This window comes from Sciurus carolinensis, chromosome 8, assembly GCF_902686445.1.
Source record: "Sciurus carolinensis chromosome 8, mSciCar1.2, whole genome shotgun sequence".
In the NCBI taxonomy this organism is placed as follows: domain Eukaryota; kingdom Metazoa; phylum Chordata; class Mammalia; order Rodentia; family Sciuridae; genus Sciurus; species Sciurus carolinensis.
The window spans coordinates 112,632,825-112,651,872 of NC_062220.1; the positions used below are offsets into that span (position 1 = coordinate 112,632,825).

The 19,048-nt window shown below is 39.9% G+C and overlaps 1 protein-coding gene and 1 long non-coding RNA gene across 4 annotated transcripts in view; one reads left to right on the top strand and one right to left on the bottom strand.

Moving 5' to 3' along the window:
* Positions 1-310: 310 nt before the first annotated feature.
* Positions 311-1,695, bottom strand: LOC124990602 (uncharacterized). The gene is made up of 3 exons (XR_007109783.1): positions 959-1,695; positions 728-859; positions 311-616 (listed from the first exon to the last, which is right to left on the bottom strand). It is a non-coding gene; the product is annotated as an uncharacterized LOC124990602 (long non-coding RNA).
* The window catches only part of Egfr (epidermal growth factor receptor), a 192,827-nt gene continuing 174,089 nt past the window's right edge, over positions 311-19,048 (top strand). For 2 of the 3 annotated variants that reach the window (XM_047560761.1, XM_047560762.1), the window contains exon 1: positions 315-648. In XM_047560761.1, the coding sequence (XP_047416717.1) occupies positions 561-648 (88 nt within the window). In that variant the 5' untranslated portion in view covers positions 315-560. Of the gene's footprint in view, positions 649-19,048 lie in introns of all 3 variants that reach the window. The other variant, XM_047560764.1, reaches the window with a different exon arrangement.

Below are 19,048 nucleotides of genomic sequence, written 5' to 3' on the forward strand. Positions count from 1 at the left end.
TCGATGTAGGCTGACCCATCGAGTTAGCCATGTAAGTCCGAGTGGACCACGTACTGAGGAGAAGCGCAGGGGACACTCCATTCAGAAATTAACTCCCAAGAACACACACTTCCCTCCTGGACGTCGCCCGCCTCCCGCCGGAGTGCTCGGTTCCATTGCAGCCATCCACTACCACCTTCTGTTCGCAGCCTGCTTTCGATCCTTGAGGCGAGTTCTTCCTCCCTCTCGGCATTCTCCTCCTCCTCCGCTCCTCCCGATCCCTCCTCCTTTGCCTGGTCCCTCCTCCTCTCGCCCAGCCTCCCCACGCCCCGGCCCGCGCAAGCTAGACGTCTGGGCAGCCCCCGGCGCAGCGCTGCAGCCTCCGCCTCCTGCACGGTGTGCGCGCCCGCGGCCAGGGCGGCCCGAACAAGTCCCGGCTGCTGCCGCCGCCCAGACCGGACGACAAGCCACCTAGGCGTCTGCCCGAGTCTCCGCCTCATCGCCGCCGACACCGCACACGGTCGCCTGACTCAGTCCGGGATTAATTGTGGTGAGCCGGAGCCAGCTCCTCGGGGGCAGCAATGCGACCCTCCAGGACGGCCGGAGCCTCGCTGCTGGTGCTGCTGGCTGCGCTAGTCTGGGCGAGTTGTGCATTGGAGGAAAAGAAAGGTAAGGGCGTGCCCCGAAACCCCCCGCGCCACACTCCGGAGCTGGCTTTCCGACCCCGCAGCCCGCCCCGCCCGCGCACCGGCGCACCGGCTCCGCGTCCCGCGCCGCCAGCCCCTCCTTTCCTGTTTCCTTGAGGATCAGCTGCGCTTCTGGCTGGGACCGTGGGAGGAACTGGACGTTTCTTTTCTGGGCTGGGCGAGTCTGCTATGACCTGAGGAAGGGAGACGCAGGGCTCAGGGCAGCGGGGCTGCGAGCGGGGTGTGGGAACCGCCGCTGGGAGCGCCGACGTACCCGACCGCTCCCAACTTACTTTTCTCACTTTCAAGCCCTCCTGCGCTGGGTCGGCGTCTGTGGGTGAAAACTTGGTACAGGGTAGGCGCCTGGCGTTGCAGCACGTGTGAGCTGCACTGTCAACCAGAGAGGCGAGGCGGCCCAGGAGGGCGGGTCGCTTCAGCCAAGTCCTAGGGGCTTAGGGAGCTGAGAAAGAACTGCGAGAATCTGTCCACCCTCGAACCTTCTGGGGTGGGAGATTTCCCGAGCGTACCCTCTGCACCTCCTTCCTCCACCCCACTCTTACGGTTAAGCAGCACGCTATCCCAGCCCTACCAGCGGCCCTTCTCTCTGATTTCTGCAAACCAATTTCCCGGGTGCGGAGCTGCAGCAGTGACCTGGGAGGCTAGGAGTTTTTTCGCCACGGCGAGCACTGGGGAAGGCGTGGTGCTGGATAGTTTCCTTATTGGAAAGATCAGTGAGGAGGATCCGATCCGCCCCTCCGGAGCAGACCCCAGCCACAAGTAGGGTGCTTGCGATTGTCCTGATGTGCCAGGTGCACCCGGCTGGGGAGATGAGGGCTCGCTGCCAGACTGAAGCCCCTTTCCTGTTGGCTGCGCCTAAGACTCCTGGGGTCTTTTTAAGGTGGCTGCTTCCCGGTACTCCCGAGGTTTGTCCACGACTTGTAATGCTTCGACTGCATCTCTTAGTTTTGCAATGGACATGGACCAAGATGTATGCCTGGCCACGGTGAACACCTGAGCCCTTATGACAAACTCCCTAGGTGCGGAACTTAGCCCGGCTGGCCATCCCCGCGGTATTTAAAAATGGGGCCTTCAGCAAACTTTTCTTCTCATTATCCCGAGATCTGATTTTTCGGATGTTTCCTTTTTTTTTTTTTTTTTTGAGAGTTTGACATTAAGCCAACTAAAATATTAAACTTAATTGGAAAAAAAAATAAAGAACTGATGTCCATGGTTCACGTGTATGCCAAATGTCCAGACGGAACATGAGCAAGTCTGGCTTCGTGACTGCCGACCATAAACCCACTTGACACGAGAAACATGCCTCAGAAGGTTTAATTGCACAATTTCAAAATCAGATCAGGTTCCAAGAGTCAGGTCCTTGCTTGCTGTTGATGTCATTGGCATGGGGAGTTGGGGTTTTGGTGCTGAGCGGGTTTGTTGGAGGAGGAGTAAGGCATAGAAGAGTGGTTTCTAACTTTGGTACGCAGTGCACTCACCTGAGATTGGGGGTGGGGGATCTACTTCCCACCCTGGACATTCTGATTTCATTGGCTGAGGGTCAGAGGAGGCTATAGGATTTTTCAAAGCCCTTCAGTTGGGGAGAAGGATTGGTAGTCTCCAGGAAGATTTACCTGCCAAAGTAAAGAGTTCCTTTGGAACATCTGGAGTTTTAACAATCTTGCAAAATACAGGCAAAAGGGAAAAGAGAGGGTGTGGTTTCAATAATAAAGGATTAGTCTCTTCACTACAGGTAAAGGAGCCAGTGGATGGTTTTCCCCCCTTACGTTAACCTGGAGGGCTCCCCTCCTCAATGCTTTAGATGACAGGGAGAGAAGTCTGGTGTGCTCCTGAGATGCTAGGGTTCTCTTAATAAAGTAGCATCTCCCTATCTCTGCCAAAGGGACCCTCTTTATTTTAAATTAAGCTCTTAGAGCCCCTGCAGAGCATCACTTCTTGCTCCAGAAGTGTGCCCAGCCATTTGATGTCACTCTTGGAACACTAGGATTGGTGGTTGGAAATTTGTGTCTGGGAAAAATAGAAATATCACTGAATTTTCCTGTTTGTCCTGTACTCACTTAAAACAGAATGCTCCTGAATACAATGGGAGAGTAGTAAAAAATGCCATTCCACTAAAGCAATATTTGAAAGGCCACATTTTTGAGGGACAAATTATTAAAAATATGAAGTGAAATTTTTCTACAAACAGTTACTTAAGGATCTATTAATTCAGTTTTGTTCAAGAAGAACTACTGGTTTTAGTGAATTTGTTGTTGTTGTTATTGTTATTGTTCTTCTAAGATAGGGTGTCATCTGTACCAATTGCTTTCAGACTTAAGACCGGACACGGTTCTTAAGTGTCTTATTAATCCTCACTTCAAGTGAGGTGAATGCTCTATTTATGGGGAAACCAAGGTACAGAGAAGTAAAGTGTTAAAATGATTTTTCTACAGCTAGTAAGAGGCAGAATCAAGATTCAGATTCCCACAACTCCAAACTGCCTGGTTTCAGGAGAGCCAGGTCAGGTGTGTGTGTGTGAATGACTAATGCCAGATGATGAAGAGGAAAGGGACCAGGGAGCAGGCTCATTAAGATGGGCCCCTTGTCTGAAGTTTTCAACAGATGCCTGCTTATTCAGTGTCTATACTGCTGCCCAGGGCTTCTCAGTTGTTGTTCTTGCTGCCTTTTATGGGGGCAGCTTAGTGACCAAATCAAAGAGTGAACCAACATGGAGATTGCTTCAGGGATATTGAGCAAGACACTCTTGCAAAATGGGGAGGTAAAGGTGCTGCTCTGGAAGAGATCCTTGGTGCATTCCAAGGAGAGCAGGTATTCTCAATGAGCTTTGTAGAAATGAGCCTGCCCCAGCTCTACCTTGGAGAACACTCTGATTCAGAAGGTCTGGACTTTATTACAGAGAAACAAATGAAGGAATTTTGATGGTATCTGAAGTGAAGAACCACTACCCCTCTTTTCTATAAGGGAATCAAACCTTGGGAAGTCCAAGAGGCCTATTTTCTTATTCCAGCTCTGCATGAAGGTGGATATGTCACTTTGAAACTCCAAGATTCTGTGTTCTAATTTCTGAACTGAGTGAATATTTTCTGAGTGCAGAGTATGCCAATTAAAAGGGGGGTAGTTTTAATGGTTTTTACTATTGTTCAGAGAAATGTGATTCTTTAAGCCACTAAAAAATATTAGTAACTTGCTTCTCAAATCCAAAAAGGAGACCAGCAGTCTGAGTGTCTGTAGCCACTGATGTAGCACAGACTAGCAGATATTGATCCAATTGGGTAATATTGCTTCAGTGGACTTTGAACAGTCACTTCTGGCTTCACATATTTAATTTCATAATCCATAATTTTTCAAAATCTGTTGTACTGCATAAGTACACTCAGTTCACATGACAGCACTAACAATTTTTGAATTGTTTTTAGAGGTAGTTTCAATAAAAATGAAGGATGCTGTTTAAAAAGAAAATACTCTGTTTTTTCTCTGAGTTAAGCTCCAGGACTAGCAGTTAGTATCTGAAACTTTTTTGACAATAGTGACTAACTCTAATGTTAAAAGCAATTAATGATTATGAGGAATTAAGGGAAGGTAGCCCCATGCTTGTGCCCCTCGTCCTGAAATGATAATGGGATCAGAATGTTGAGAACATTCAGCCTGTCCAAGGAAGGACCCACCTACCAAATCATTTGACTCTTGACACATTACCTGCTGTGACTATCATGTGTGTGCATTTAATGTTGACTTAGTAAGTACTATAGAAATGGCCTTATTTATAGTTAGACTTTACTAATAAGAAAAGTTCAAGGTTTTAGAGTATAGGCCACCCATACATATTTCCCTGTCTACACATTTTCCCCTGTAAACACAATTTTAAAAACTAGATTCTGTCCTCAAGTTCATAGTAAGTTCATTTTGTTTTACTTCCTTCTGTCATTAGTGAACATTGGAGATTATGGTTAGAAACATTTTAATTCTGAGTTAATTATTACTGGTTTATTCTTCAGCCATCAGCACATACAGAATAGAGTGTAACTTGACTGTTCTTCTAGGCCACCCCCATTTGACATCACAGTGTTTTCTCAAAACTTCTTTTCATTTTCTTTTGAAAAGGTTGTCTTTTTAAGAAAATTCCACACTTGACACCTTGGACAATGTCTCAAGATTTTCCACTATCGTGTCCATGGGCACAGTCAGTTAGATGGAGCTTGAGAATTATTTAAATAATTGGTTTGACTGAAATTTTCACTCTTTATGGACATATGGTAAACCTTCCTTTATATTCTCTCTCTCTTTCTTTCTCTCTTTCTTCGTCTGGTCATCTAGAAAGTTCGCAAAGCCAACTGGGAGGCTAATTGAGTTCAGCCAGTAGTGGGGGTGTGTTTACTAAGCCCCGTTAGAAACCAAGTGCTGGATTTACCATTTTAATCTTGGAAGGCATAGAAGGTATCAGATGTCTGGCCCTGTTGACTGACCTTCTGTGAATTGCATACACTTAGAATGAATTTTACTCCTAGCAATTTCAGCTTGCTTTAGAATGTAGTATGTGAAAGCTCTCACAGAGGATAGAATGTCCCTCTTTCCTCCAAGTAATATCCCATTCTGGTGGGTTCTCAGAGACAGAATCAGTCCAAGTGTCCTTTCTCATGATATCTGCAACTTCACATTAACTAGACACTGGAATTGCAGCTTAGGGAATTAATAGTACATCACCCTAAATATAACCACAATTACACTCTTGCTAGTGAACCAGCATATATGGCCTGATTTAGCACAAATAATTATGTAAGTTAACCACCATTGTTTGTCCATTGATTATAAAGACAAATATTGGTTATTACTACTACTTAGGCTTTTGTTTGCATTTTTTTCTTTATGTTTGAGCTGTTGTGAGCAATTCACACTGTTCCATCCGTATTTTGGGATGTAGGAATGAATCACAGTTGATACTTGCCTGTAAGTATTTGGAAGTCAGTTAGCAAAAGAGTTAGAGAGCATGAGTATGCAACATCCCAAGAGCAATGGTAGAGTTCTACACAGGATAAAAGATGTCTTTTAAGATTTATTGCTTGTAATTCTACCTGAAAAGGAGACCAGGAATATCCCCAGTGGAAGGAATTACACATCTGAGCCTTCAAAGAACCATTTGGTTATATGGTTATTTCCTTGGAGAGTAGGATATAAGAGAAGTGCTTGTTGGAGCGAAGTTCTTGAGAGCACTGATAATTAAATATGACAGGAAGAGAAGAAATGAAGGGTGAGCTTACATATCATCCAGAGAGAACTCTGTTAACCTCACAGTGGCTTTGAATCTCGGCCTGTATGAAAGAGAAGTCACTGGGGAATTTTAAGCTAGGAACTCACATGAAGAAGATAATGTTTTAGAAAGATGGGGAATGGTTTGTAGGGGAGATAGTGGAAAGAGGGAGATCAGGGACTTTTGCAGTCAGGAGATGAAGCAAGAGCAGGGAGGATGCAGAACAAGTGATTGGGGGCTAATCAGAAGGCAGAACTGATTGGTATCGATAGGTGGGAAGTGTAAGAAAAAGAGAATCCCAGGACGACACAGACTTTTCACTCGGGAGCCTGGGTAGATAATGAATCCATTCTCAGAGGCTGAGAAGTTGGGGAGACTAAAGTAAAGGGGTGTGAATTCAGCTTTTATGTATGTCATATTTGAAATGCTGAACTAGAAACAGCATGAGGCAGTAGAATATAAAAGTCTGGAGCCCAAGAGAGCAGTATATCCTTGAATGTCCTTGTATCAGGTACTTCTACTTCTACTGCAGTTGTTGTCTTTGATCATGGAAAGATCTGATCCATGACAGCCTCCTGTTTCCACCTGTCAGATATTCGCTATCAGCATCAACATTGAGCCACACTGGGATTCTGGATTACTAACTTCTTTCTAGACTAGGCTGCTGATTAGTTGCAGTTATCTGTAACTGATAAATAGTATAGCACACAGTTAAGCATATTGGAAATCATCCTATTTGTAAATCTCAGAGGAGGCTCTCCTCTTCCTATTTCAGTCAGTATCATCCAGGTGCTGTGGCACATGCCTCTGTAATCCTAGCAACTTGGGAAACTAAGGCAGGAGGAGTGCAAGGTTGAGACCAGCCTCTGCAACTTAGTGAGATCCTGTCTCAAAATAAAAAATGCTTGGGATTTAGCTAGCTCTTCTGGGTTCAGTTCTGAGTAAAATAATAATAATAATAAGTTAACATCAGATTACTTGGTTTTGTAAATCAGTGACTGAACAAAAAAGAGTAGAAAATGACTTTTTTCTTTTTCTTTTTTTTGGGGGGGCTGGCTCCAGGAATTAAACCCGGGGTGCTTAACCACTGAGAAACAATTTCAGCTCCCTCTTTCATTATATTTTATTTTGAAGCAGGGTCTCACTAAATTACTTAGGGATTCACTAAATTGCTGAATCTAGCTTTGAACTCATGATCCTCCTGTCTCAGCCTTCAGGGCCGCTGGGATTACAGGCAGGCGCAAACGTATACAGCTTTCTTTTTATTTTTAAGCAATAGCTTTTGAACCTTAACTGTTCCTCATAATCATCTGAGGAACTTTTGAAAAAGAAAATGACTTATTGTACCTCAGAACCATTGAATCAGAATTTCCAGAGGATAGAGTCCAGCACACACATTTCTTAAAGCTCTCTGGGAAAATTCTGATGAAGTGTTTTATGTAGCTTGTAACAAGAAATTTTGTCTTTGTTCTCATACTCCTATTTCATATTTATCTCATGAGCATCTTCAAGATCCAGGAGCAGGTTCTTATTTCATTAGTAAATAAGTTTCAGGGTTACATTTTATTTCATGAATTAGCCCATTAAAGATCAACTTCAGTGTGGACCCACGACAGCAGTAGCAGCCCCTGGGAACCTACTGAAAATGCACAACAATATCGGACCCCACCCTGAATAAGAGCCTGTGGGGAGGGGGCCCATGGCCTGTGAATATAATTATTCCTGGAGATTCCCATCCATGCGAGTTTGAGAACCACTGATAAACTAGATGCACATTTCATGCCAAGTTTTGGATACACAAGAGAAATAAGAGAACTGTACTTGTCCTCAAAGGACTTACAGTTTGGAGTGGCTGAGCTGGGCGAGAGACATGAGAATAATCCCCTGTAATGCAGTGTTTCCTAACAGATGTGATTTGAGATTCAATGACTGCTCACAGAGATAAATTCTACCTCTGAGATTGCGACAGTTGCTCAAAAAGAGAATATTTAGCTCAGTCTCAGAGGAAGAGACTATTACCTGGCCTCCAGGCAGAGGAAAAAGAATGTGGAAATACTTGTAGGCCCAAGCTTCTTCATCGAGTTCTCTGTTTCTTGTCATTTTTTATAACTGTTAATGCCTTATTATAGCAGATGTTAAGGTTTTAGAATTTTCTAAATGACGGTAAGAAAACTTACAATGTAAAAGGTAAAGTGCCCAAGAAATAATACAATTTACATTTACAAATTAAAATGGTCTTTTTTTTTTTTTTAAGTAATAACCCAATTGAAGAAATGAACTGAAGTCTGGATTATAATTGATAGCTTTTTAAATTTCTTCCCAACTGCATGATTTTTCCCTAAAACTTGTTATGAATGAGCAAAATGACTACTTTACATTCTTTATATAACTCCTGCTGCAGAAAGCAAAGAAAGAAAAGAAATAGAAGTCTGCCTAATTCCAGACACAATAAATCTGGGTTGAATCACACTGGGCTCAGACAATGTCTCTCAAATTAATTGAGCTACTGCTAGTTGTGAATGAGAGGATACATCAGTTTCCTGATTCATTTTAGAAAACTACAGATTTACCTGTTTATTTGGGGAGATCACTTAGAAATAAATAGGTAGATTTGACACCAAGAAAGGATAAGGTATGGCTGCTGGTATTACCTTGTACTTAGACCTGTGTGTAAGAGGAAATATAACAGTTTACTTTGCAGGCATTTTAAGATCATTCATGAAATCATTTCTGTTTTATTTTAAAAACAGAAATGTAATACTGACGTTTTACTGCTATGACCGTGCAGCCTGTGCACAGTGGGTGACGTCATGATTGCTTTAGCAGTTGTATTGCCTTACAATTGACATTATTATGACCATTCACTGTAGTTCCTTTCATTTACTCCAAATATGGGATAAAATTGATGCATTGCATATGGTCTCTCTGATATAAGAAAATGGCATTTATATGTGAAAAGCTGCATGTTTTGGTTTCTTTGACTATACTCATAAATTTTTTACCATTTTAGTGACTTGAGTAAAACCAAGTCATTCCTTGAATTTATATAAAACCTTAAGGACAGATGAGTATGTCCTGAGAATTTCTGATCTTTATATTAAGATTTCAGAAAGTTTTTCAAAAGTAATTTTTAAAATGTCAAAAACTGGTTTTATTCACTTACCAGCAAGCATTGAATACTTTTTTTTTTAGCATTGAATACTTAAAAGCTCTAGGAAAGTTTAATTATAATGATTTTTCTTAATTTCCATAATCATCTCCTAATTCTTTCTCATAGATTATTGGCCAGTGTAGATAATTAGAATTGTGTTGAACAAGATAAATTAGATGAACTATTTTTTTTTTTTTCTGGGGATTGAACTCAGGGGCACTTGACCACTGAGCCACATCCCCTATTTTGTTTTTTATTTAGAGACAGGGTCTCACTGAGTTACTTAGTTCTCTTTGGCTGAGGCTGGCTTTGAACTCTCAATACTCCTGCCTCAGCCTCCAGAGTGACCGGGATAGATGAACTATTTTAAGTTTGTTCTAGTAGTAATTTTCAAGATCTAATTAGTCCAACCAGATTTCTTTAAGTATATTTTAATATAGTATTAGAAAGCTAAACAATGATCTTTTTCATAGGAAACAAAACCCCTGGACTTGATAATTTTATTTACTTTTGATTAAGTTCAAATGAATAACAGAAAAACTGAAGGTGTCATTGGTTAATAATTGTATCACCTTTTGGTTTTAAATGTGACTATTGATCTTACAGGGTTTTTAATTATGATGCATTTCAGATGTTTTTCTTGACTTGATTTGCTGTAAAGTTAATAGAGAATCAGAAACCTTATCCATATAGTTACTTTTTGATTTCTTTAAATTTGCTGATGAAATTCTGGTTAAATAGATTATGCATGAAATGAATTTATAAGAATTATGCAGCGACTCTGGAAAGCAGTGTGGAGAATCCTAAGAAAACTTGGAATGAACCCATCTTTTGACCCAGTTATCCCACTCATGAGTTTATACCCAAAGGACCTAAAATCAGCAAACTACAGTAACACAGCCACATCAATGTTTGTTGCAGCTCAGTTCACAATAGCTAGATTGTGGAACCAACCTAGATGCCCTTCAACAGATGAATGGATAAAGAAACTCTGGTATATATACACAATGGAATACTATTCAGCCATAAAGAATAATAATATTATGGCATTTGCAAATAAATGGATGGAATTGGAGAATAAGTGAAATAAGCCAATCCCAAAAAACCAAAGGCCGAATGCTTTCCCTGATAAGTGGAGGATGATATATAATGGGTGGGGGTGGGGAATGAGAGAATAATGGGGAAACTTTAGAATATGTAGAAGAAAATGAGAGGGAGGGGGTATGAAAAATGGTGGAATGAGACAGACATCATTAATCTATGTACATGTATGATTACATGAATGATATGAATCTACATTGTATTCAACCATAGAAACGAAATTATGTACCCCATTTGTGTATAATGAATCAAAATGCAGTCTGTAAAAAATTAAAAGCTAAATAAAAATAATAATAATAAAAGAATTATGCACTACCTTAATGTTTTTTTCTTTCTTCTTTCCCCTTTTTTAAACCTCTCTCCCTCTTTTCCTCCCTTGTTTTTCCCTCTTTCTCTTTTTTTTTCATCTTTTCAAGCTATTATGAGTTAGTTTTTACAAAGAATTTTTTCAACAAATGACTGCAAATAAAAAAATTGATAAATGCAAAGGACAAATTTTGAAAATGGCTCTAAATATATGCTACATAATTTTTGAAAGTTGGTGTCAAAGACATTAACTGTTCATAATTTTTCATACAAGTATGCATTTACATGTATCTCATTCCTGGAAAAGTGGTGTTGCTGAAGGGACTTTTCTTAGTCCATCGCTTGAGGTATTTTTTTTCTATTATTTGCTGTTACAATGGGAAGAGAAAACAGGTTAGAACCTACCCACCCAGTTTCAGTTTCCATAAAATAACTAAACAAGATGATTCCAAGAGTCCTTGCAGCTGAAAACATCTGTGAAATTAAAAGCAAATCTCAATGTACGTAAGATATGTATTTAAGCGTGTCAATAATAAGCATGTTGTCCCTGTAATTTAGATGCTAGAACATTGATGTCATAATAATAATAACACCTTGCATTTGTACAGCACTTTACAGTTTACACAATGCCTTAATATCAATCTCTCTGAGCCTCCTAACAACCCCACAGGATCAGGATAATTATCCACATTTGAAGGTGCGAGACCCGGGCTCAGGTTGATTCCGTAATTTGCCCATGTTTACTGAGCCAGTCAACATTTAGCTGCTGGGTACTTTTCCTGCCACTGCCAAACATTCCCCAAGAATTCTCTCACACCTCCATTGAGACTTCAGTGGTTTTTAAGCTATTGATGCCTTCTATCACTTAGTCTTATTTGTTAATAAGAACACAAAGTATTTTTAACACAAATTATTCCTCCACATTTCTTTTATATTTCTATTATTTATGCTTCATGCTTGTCCCAATTTCTGCACATTTCTGTGCATTTTCTGTTTATTTCTGCTGTTTTGGTTGCTTTCACACTTTTCCTCTTGTTATGAAGCATGTGGTGTTTAGAATCCAGTTTCTTCTGGGTTTTAACTGTTCATTTCATAAGATAGAGGGCAGAGCATTTGTGAGCCTTGAAAACATTTACTTTAGAGATTAAAAGTATGACTTTTTAATGTTGTGTCATAAGCTTCTGTAAATTTGCCAGACCTAAAAATACTTGCAGAAAAAAAATGAGAAGAGAAAGCAACTTGATTTAGTAGTTGGGTTAGTTAGCAATGCCTGTGGCAAAATGTGGTGATTCAGCTTCACAGGTTTGTGGGAGTCCTTTCTGTGATTAAATGAAAGCACACATTTAAACTCATTAAAAGGTGACTGCTGTTATGAAAAGAGTCCAACTTAACCAATAACGTGGCCCTGAGAATCATTCATTTTCTACATCCTACCTTTGTCAGAGGTGTCCTGTCTGCAGGGATACTTGGGAACCTTGACTTTTAAGGAGAAATTGTTATGAACGTCAGATTATTCACTCCCAGGAGCTTTGTTGGTTGAATGAATGGAATGTGGAATATGACGTGAGTAGATCTTTCATTGATGGCGATGCACCTTTCCTGAAAGAAATTTCAAAATACATGTTATTTGCCTTCACTAGGGAGGAAGGAGCTTTTTGGTTGATTATTCCTAACGTAATGGAAACTTTTCAGCACTCTAGCAGAAATTCTCCCAAAGCACGTTCGCAATTCATGATTATTAAGTGAAATATGAAAAGTCCCGTACATCAGCTGAGTAATTGAGCTTCAATTATTATCTGTATACTGTAGGTTTAGGCAATATTGCTGGGAGAACACATTGTTTTGCAAGCTTGAGACTATGCATCTCCTGAATAAGAAATCCTGTCAGTAAACAAGCTGCTAGTGTATTGATTTCAGGATGACTTTAGTAATTGGGCTTCTATGTCTTGCAAAAGTTACTTGGGCAAACGCTATGCCATTTCACCTTCAGTCAACAAAAGTCTATCCAGCCAAGACAGAGCAGAAGGTTGAGAATTTGGTGAAGTGGGACAGTAAAAATAAAAGAGATTCAGTTTTTCCTTCATTTTCAGCCTTCAGCGATGACTTCCTGTTTAAATGCAAATCTAGTGATGTCTCTGGGTTTCGGGGAGATGCAATTGAATGAGAAAAGTCCTAGATAGGTGGAAGACTTGGGTGGTTATCTGAGTCCATCTTTCCCCATGGCCTTGTATTGTTCTTAAAGTCTTGGCTAGAAAAGCAAGGCTTTTAGATTTGTTGAGCAATGGCTACTAAATATTCATAATATCATTCAGTTGCAAAAATAAGACATTCAAACTATATTTGGGGAAATAAGTAGTCATGAATTCAAGGCCTTAACCATGCCAAAGCAGCCAAGGAAAATAGGGTACAGATGGGGGGAATTGCCATAGTGTATTCCTCTCAGGCGATTTTGGGGACTTTGTGTATATTTTTCTTTTTTCTTCCCCTCTGGTCAAAGGAAAAGATTAGGGTTCCTTGGACCTCATTTTGAGAAGAGGTTGCACATTTTCTTTCTTCTCCCAGCCTTGCATTATTTTACCTTGGTAATAAGAGGTAGAATGAGGTAGTAGCCACAGGGTGAGATGCAGTGGTGGTGAGCACAGGTGTGTTGAATGCACACTTGAAGCCTAGTAGAAGTTTTACAGGTTTGGTCACTTCTGAACAGTATTTACAAGGCTTATTTTTAATTAAAAGAGGACCTGTACATACGTTGTAATACGATAACAAGAATGCTGATCTGGTGTTTGTCACATGTCCTGCTCATGGGATGCTCTGCCAAGACAAAAAAAAAGGCCCCAGCTAAGTGTAAGAGTAATCAAAGTAACAGATAATAGTTAATTAATACCCAGTGTTTTGGAAATGAGACATCAAACACACCAACATGGTAGCATCATCTTATAGATAGATAGAGAATAATTAAATCATTAAGTCTGTCTCTGAGGAAGCAGCTTAGCCTAGCTGTGTAGAGGTGAAATAAGCATATAAGGGGAAAAAAGTATGTCTGAAGATGAATTTGCTTTCAAAAAGGGTTATCCCCATTCTCTGACAAGGGTGTCACCTGCAGACACTTCTGCTGAGACTTTGCCTGTGTTGTACGCAGAGAGCCCTGACCATGATCTGGATTGGTTCTGACATTCTTGGGGTAATGTGAACCATGACATAAGTAACCAAATGTATTCACAGTTGGGCACACCTAGCTCCAAGATAAGTGGCTGCTTGACCTCCCAGCTGTTAATGCTGGCACTTGCATCTTTGCCTGATTTGGGCTATCTTGCACTCTTTATTGATATTATTATTTACGGCAGATGCTTCTGGTCATTTATGAGTTATAGATGTCTGCTGGTGGGTATAAAGCAGATTCTCTTAGAGAATCAATGTTTGCTTACATTTCTTCTGGGTAGAAAGTAGAATGTATTTGTCATTTATTAAAAATGGAGAAAATGTTCAGGGTTTCTTGACTCTTGAGAAGGAAAGGGAATGCTAGGAACACTTCCTTAGCCAGGAATTCACTACATTTGTTATGTGAGAAGGAGGATTTGACAGCCAGAGGTCAAAATAAGCCACCTGTGCAAAGTGTTCAGAGGTCTTAGAATCACACTGTACTTAAAAGAAAGATCTCTACTACTAGATAGGTATTTGAAAACTTCCACTTGTTCAAAATTTGTTCAAAATTAATATAAATTATCTATAAGTAATTCCCCAATTTGAAAACTATTGTTATCTGAAGAATGCAGTCGTTTAGTGATTCTAAGACTAAATCATCACTAGTAGATGGATAACATTTTTTTCCCTAGAAAATATAGTAACTTTCTTATATGAGTCCTCAAGGTGATGATAAAATTTTTATACATAAGAAAAACAAAATGTGTACATGGGATTAAAATGCAAATATATAAAATAATCGTTGTACCCCCAAATCTTGAGACCTGCTATGTAGTGATTTATGTATGCATGTATGTATATATGTTTGGTAAAAATTATTTATTTGCCTTTACCCTCCTTCAAATACTCAGGAAGGTGCTGTGATGTGAGAGGTATGGGCAGATTTTGGGGCCACACTGCCTAGGTTTGAATGCAGACTCCACCTTGGTTGCATGGTGATGTTAACCAATTTTGGCAACCCCTGTGAGTCTCAGTTTCCTCATCTATAGAATGGAATAATCAGGGTACTTACCTCATAGGATTGCTGAGAGGATGGAATGAAATGCTTTGTTTAGAGGTTGGAGCACATTCCACACAAGTGCAATGCTAGTGCTGGACTGGCACTGTGACCTTCAGTCCTCACGATGGCCTTTGTGATTCCTATTGTGGATGAGCAACCTGGGGTAAAGCAAAGTCTCCTTACTGAGCCAAGGTCATTCAAATAAGAAAAGTGATCCTGGACTCTGACTAGAGAGCTGGTACTCTTAGCAACTATATGCTTTGGCCCTATGGTCTGCATCCTCAGGATGTCACCAAGACTTGGGAAGGACAAAGACTCAGCCTCACTCCACTCAGTTTATCTCTTTGGTGACCATTAACCCCATTGCAAGACTCTCAGGGCACATTCTCTTTCCTGGTGTGATAGAGAAAAAGGAAGGAAGAAAAGTGGTTTCCTGCATAGTGCTGAAGCAGGTTTTGAAATACTTTTCATTGTATAATGCTGATAGTTTATTCCTGTGTTATTTTCTTCTGAAGACTTTATCGTGAATACTGTAAAGCTCCATTCATTGTTTGTTTTCTCTTATTCATCCCTTGCTTCCCATTGTTGATAAAGCAGTCATGGCAATGATGACCATGCCCAAGCCCTAAGAGTCCAACCTTTAGGTCTTCATGATCCTCTGGATACCTGAACCACCTCATTTAGGTGAAAGGCAGACACACCCTCCTGAGCACTTGGCCCTTTCAGCAATGATTCAGCTTCCTCAAGATAGAATAATATCTTTTCCATTATTATCTGTTCTGGAATTAGTTGAGCTGCTTCAGGTCATGCACAGTTCACTCCTGACTGGTTTTGTGTCAGGTTTCCATCACTATAACAAATACCTGAGATAATCAGTTTATAAAGAGAAAAGGTTTATTTTAGTTCAAAAGTTCTAGTTCATGGTCATTTGGCCCTGTTACTTTGAGTCTGTGATGAGGCAGTGTAATGGCAGGGAGCATGTGGCAGAGCAAAACTACTCACTTCACGGCCAGAAAGTACCTCCAAATATTGCCTCTGTGGGGACAAAATCTTTTTTTTTTGGTGCTGGGGATCGAACCCAGGGCCTTGTGCTTACAAGGCAAGCACTCTACCAACTGAGCTATCTCCCCAGCCTGACAAAAATCTTTAACACACAGAGTTTTGGGGCACTCCCAACATCCAAACTACAGTAGATTTTAAGATCCATGTCCATACCCTTAGAAGTTACTTAGGTTAGAAAACCTATCTCTTCACCTTGTTCAGGATAAAAAGAAAGGCCTACAATGTTATATGGAACCTTGGAAATGCACCAGTTATCTATCTTTTTATCTATTTATCATTGTTTTGTAATTTGCAATGTGACAGACTGGCAGTGAATTAATATATGCTCGAAGCTTGTTATTTTCTACCAGAAACATTTAAAAGTTATTTCTAATGTTTTAAATCTGTGAGTAAAAATAAATTGCTTTGCTGCAAGAAACACCCCAAATGGAAAAGCTAACAGTTTGAAGCTGATAATTTATCTCATAGACATTGCTAGTGGCATAGTTGCTTTAAATAGTGAAAGAATTTATTAGATATGTGATTTACAGATGGCCAGAAGGATGGTCTAACCTTTGTACTGGTCTTTGCCATCCGAGATTTTTGAAGTAATAATAGCACAGCTGTCAGGGTGGGTACAACATGCTTGGTAGCATAGAATTTGTTCCATTTGAAAACCTATATGCTGCAAAAGGAATTGACCATGGAACCTGACAGGTAAGGTTTGGGTGGCAAAACATTTTGTTTTTAATATTAAATTCATGGTAAGCATTCTTTGTAAATGTTAGAAAGGGAGGAAGAATGTGTGATTAGGAAGAAAAGATTAAGGAAGTTAACTATTCTACATTAATTTGATGGGGTTGTAAGCTTTAAGTCATTCATTTTCAAACCACACTTTGACCTTAATATTTTGATTTTATTTTTTTACCAATTGTTTTTACTTCATAGAAACCTTAAGAAGATAGTTTTCATTGTTGAAAGTCTTAGAAAATCATAGTAAAAATAAGAGACCTCCTTATATAAATATAAATAGTGGTTTGTTGGTATAGCAACACTTTTGATTGCTGACTTTTTACTTTTAAAGATTTACAGATTCATACAAAGTGGCAAAACAAAAAATCTATAGGAAGCTTCTGTGTGCTCTTCCCAACCCCCACCAACGGCAACAACTTAATAGTGAAGTTTTGTATATTTAATTTGACATCTTTATTGTTAACCTACGTCAAAAGCTCACTTTTAATTATCTAATGATGTGAACGTATTGGGGCTGGGGTTGTGGCTCAGTGGTAGAGTGCTTGCCTAGCTTGTGTGAGACACTGGGTTCGATTCTCAGCACCACATATAAATAAATGAATTAAATAAAGGTCCATCAACAACTAAAAAAAATTAAAAAAAAATCAACCATCGCCTCTCACAATAGAACTTGGAAGTTGTTAAGTGGAAATTGTTGGTCCATAATTATTGGAAGCTGTGGCGGTACAAGGAGGGAAAGGGAATGAAGGAAAGAGGGAGAACATGAAGAGAGGGAGATTGTTTAACTGGACAAACCAAATTTTTTTTGTCATTTCTGGATTGATTTACATGTACTAAAGTTTATATCCTGTTCAGCGCACAAGTGGGGTGTGTGTGTGTGTGTGTGTGTGTGTGTGTGTGTGTAAGTACCAGTCTATTCATTCTGTATTTGTTGTCCTCTCTTCGGTAACTTGCCTTCTTTAATTTAGGTGTAGGTGTCCTGAATGAGAGTATTTGGAAAGTTGGCAATGTTGTGTTTTTTGACTTAAATAATGTTTACACAGAAGTAACCATTTGTTGAAAAATTCATGGAATGGCACAGTTTTGATGTGTATACTTCTCTGCACGTATGTTACACAGTGATAAAAGGTTATTGTTGTTGATACTGGAGATCGGACCTGGGCACTCTGAGCTCCTTCTCCATTTCTTTTTTCCTTTTAGACAGGGTCTGGCTAAGTTGCTGAGACTGACCTCTGATTTGGGATTCTCCTGCCTCAGCCTCCCAAGTTGCTGGGACACTTGCATGCACTACGACGCCCTGCTATTGTAATAAAAGTTTTAAGAATACCTATGGTGCCTCTGTACTTATAGCTATCTGGTGGAGAATAGAAAATCTACAGGAAAAGCCATGATTTTGTTAGAAAAATAAGTATCTCAAATAATGTATTGAACTTCAGAGTCAAGGCAATGCATCTGTTCTTTTTTTCAATATGAATAACTAAAATATCTCTTAAAGTTACCCTCTTACTGTTAGTGCAATTTGCTCTTAATTACAATTTCTTGGAAATAGGGTATGAAATAAGGTAGCAGAAGAGTAAGATACTCCTGTTCCTGAATATTCACTGTATATAAATTCCTCTAAGGAAGCTGCCTCTTTTAACAGGTATGAAGCACCTGCAGAAGCTTTGCAGAAAGACTGATGTTTGGGGTAACCACAGGACCCTTCCTTGCTTGTTCCCTCCTGTGGAGCCATATGTAGAAACATAGGAAAGGAAAAAGACCATCAACTCCTTGATGTAGGAACACTCCTATTTCAGAGTAAATGGACTGATATAATGCAGACTGTTTTGTGGCAGCTTCCAGAGCCTTCTGGGCTGCCCAGTATGCTGAGCTCTGATTCTTACACCTGTTATATTGCACAACACTATATTTGCTATACCAGCAGGAGAGGTTTATTTTAACAGATTGGTGTAATTTGGCATAAATTTATATGCTTGTTTCATTTCTGTTTTTCAGGTCAGTTTGATTCAAATGGCACGCATTAAATGCTAACTGCTACTGTGTACCAAAAAGTTGCTGGGCGTTGGGTTACAGGGACAGATAATATGGTCTCTGCCCCTAAGGAGCTTGTAATTCAGATCCCCATTCATTGTGTCCCATTCCCCAAAGTGAGAATTGAGTTGAAAGTGGTTTGTGAATTCCTCAAGGCTGAAAGGGAACCTGCATGATTTGCTAAAGTGTGTGAATGGATATCAGGCATAACAGCTTTGCAAAGCACTTCACAGCTCTCTCAGAGCCTGTGACATGCTTTATCTCATCTGAATAATCATGAGAGAACAGCCTCATTTCTCTTGGTGATCTCTGGAACTATGTGGTAGATAAACTTCAAGCTTTAGTACTCACATAGGACCACACTCATCTTGAAAATCTGTACACTCTGTTCTAAGTTGATATAAAAAATGTTTGTTCTAAGCTTATTAGTTGCATGATATATAATTACAAGTTGAGTATTCCTTGCCTGAAATGCTTGGGATCACAAATGTTTCAAATTCTGTATAATTAATATGCATCAATACAAAATTCATTAT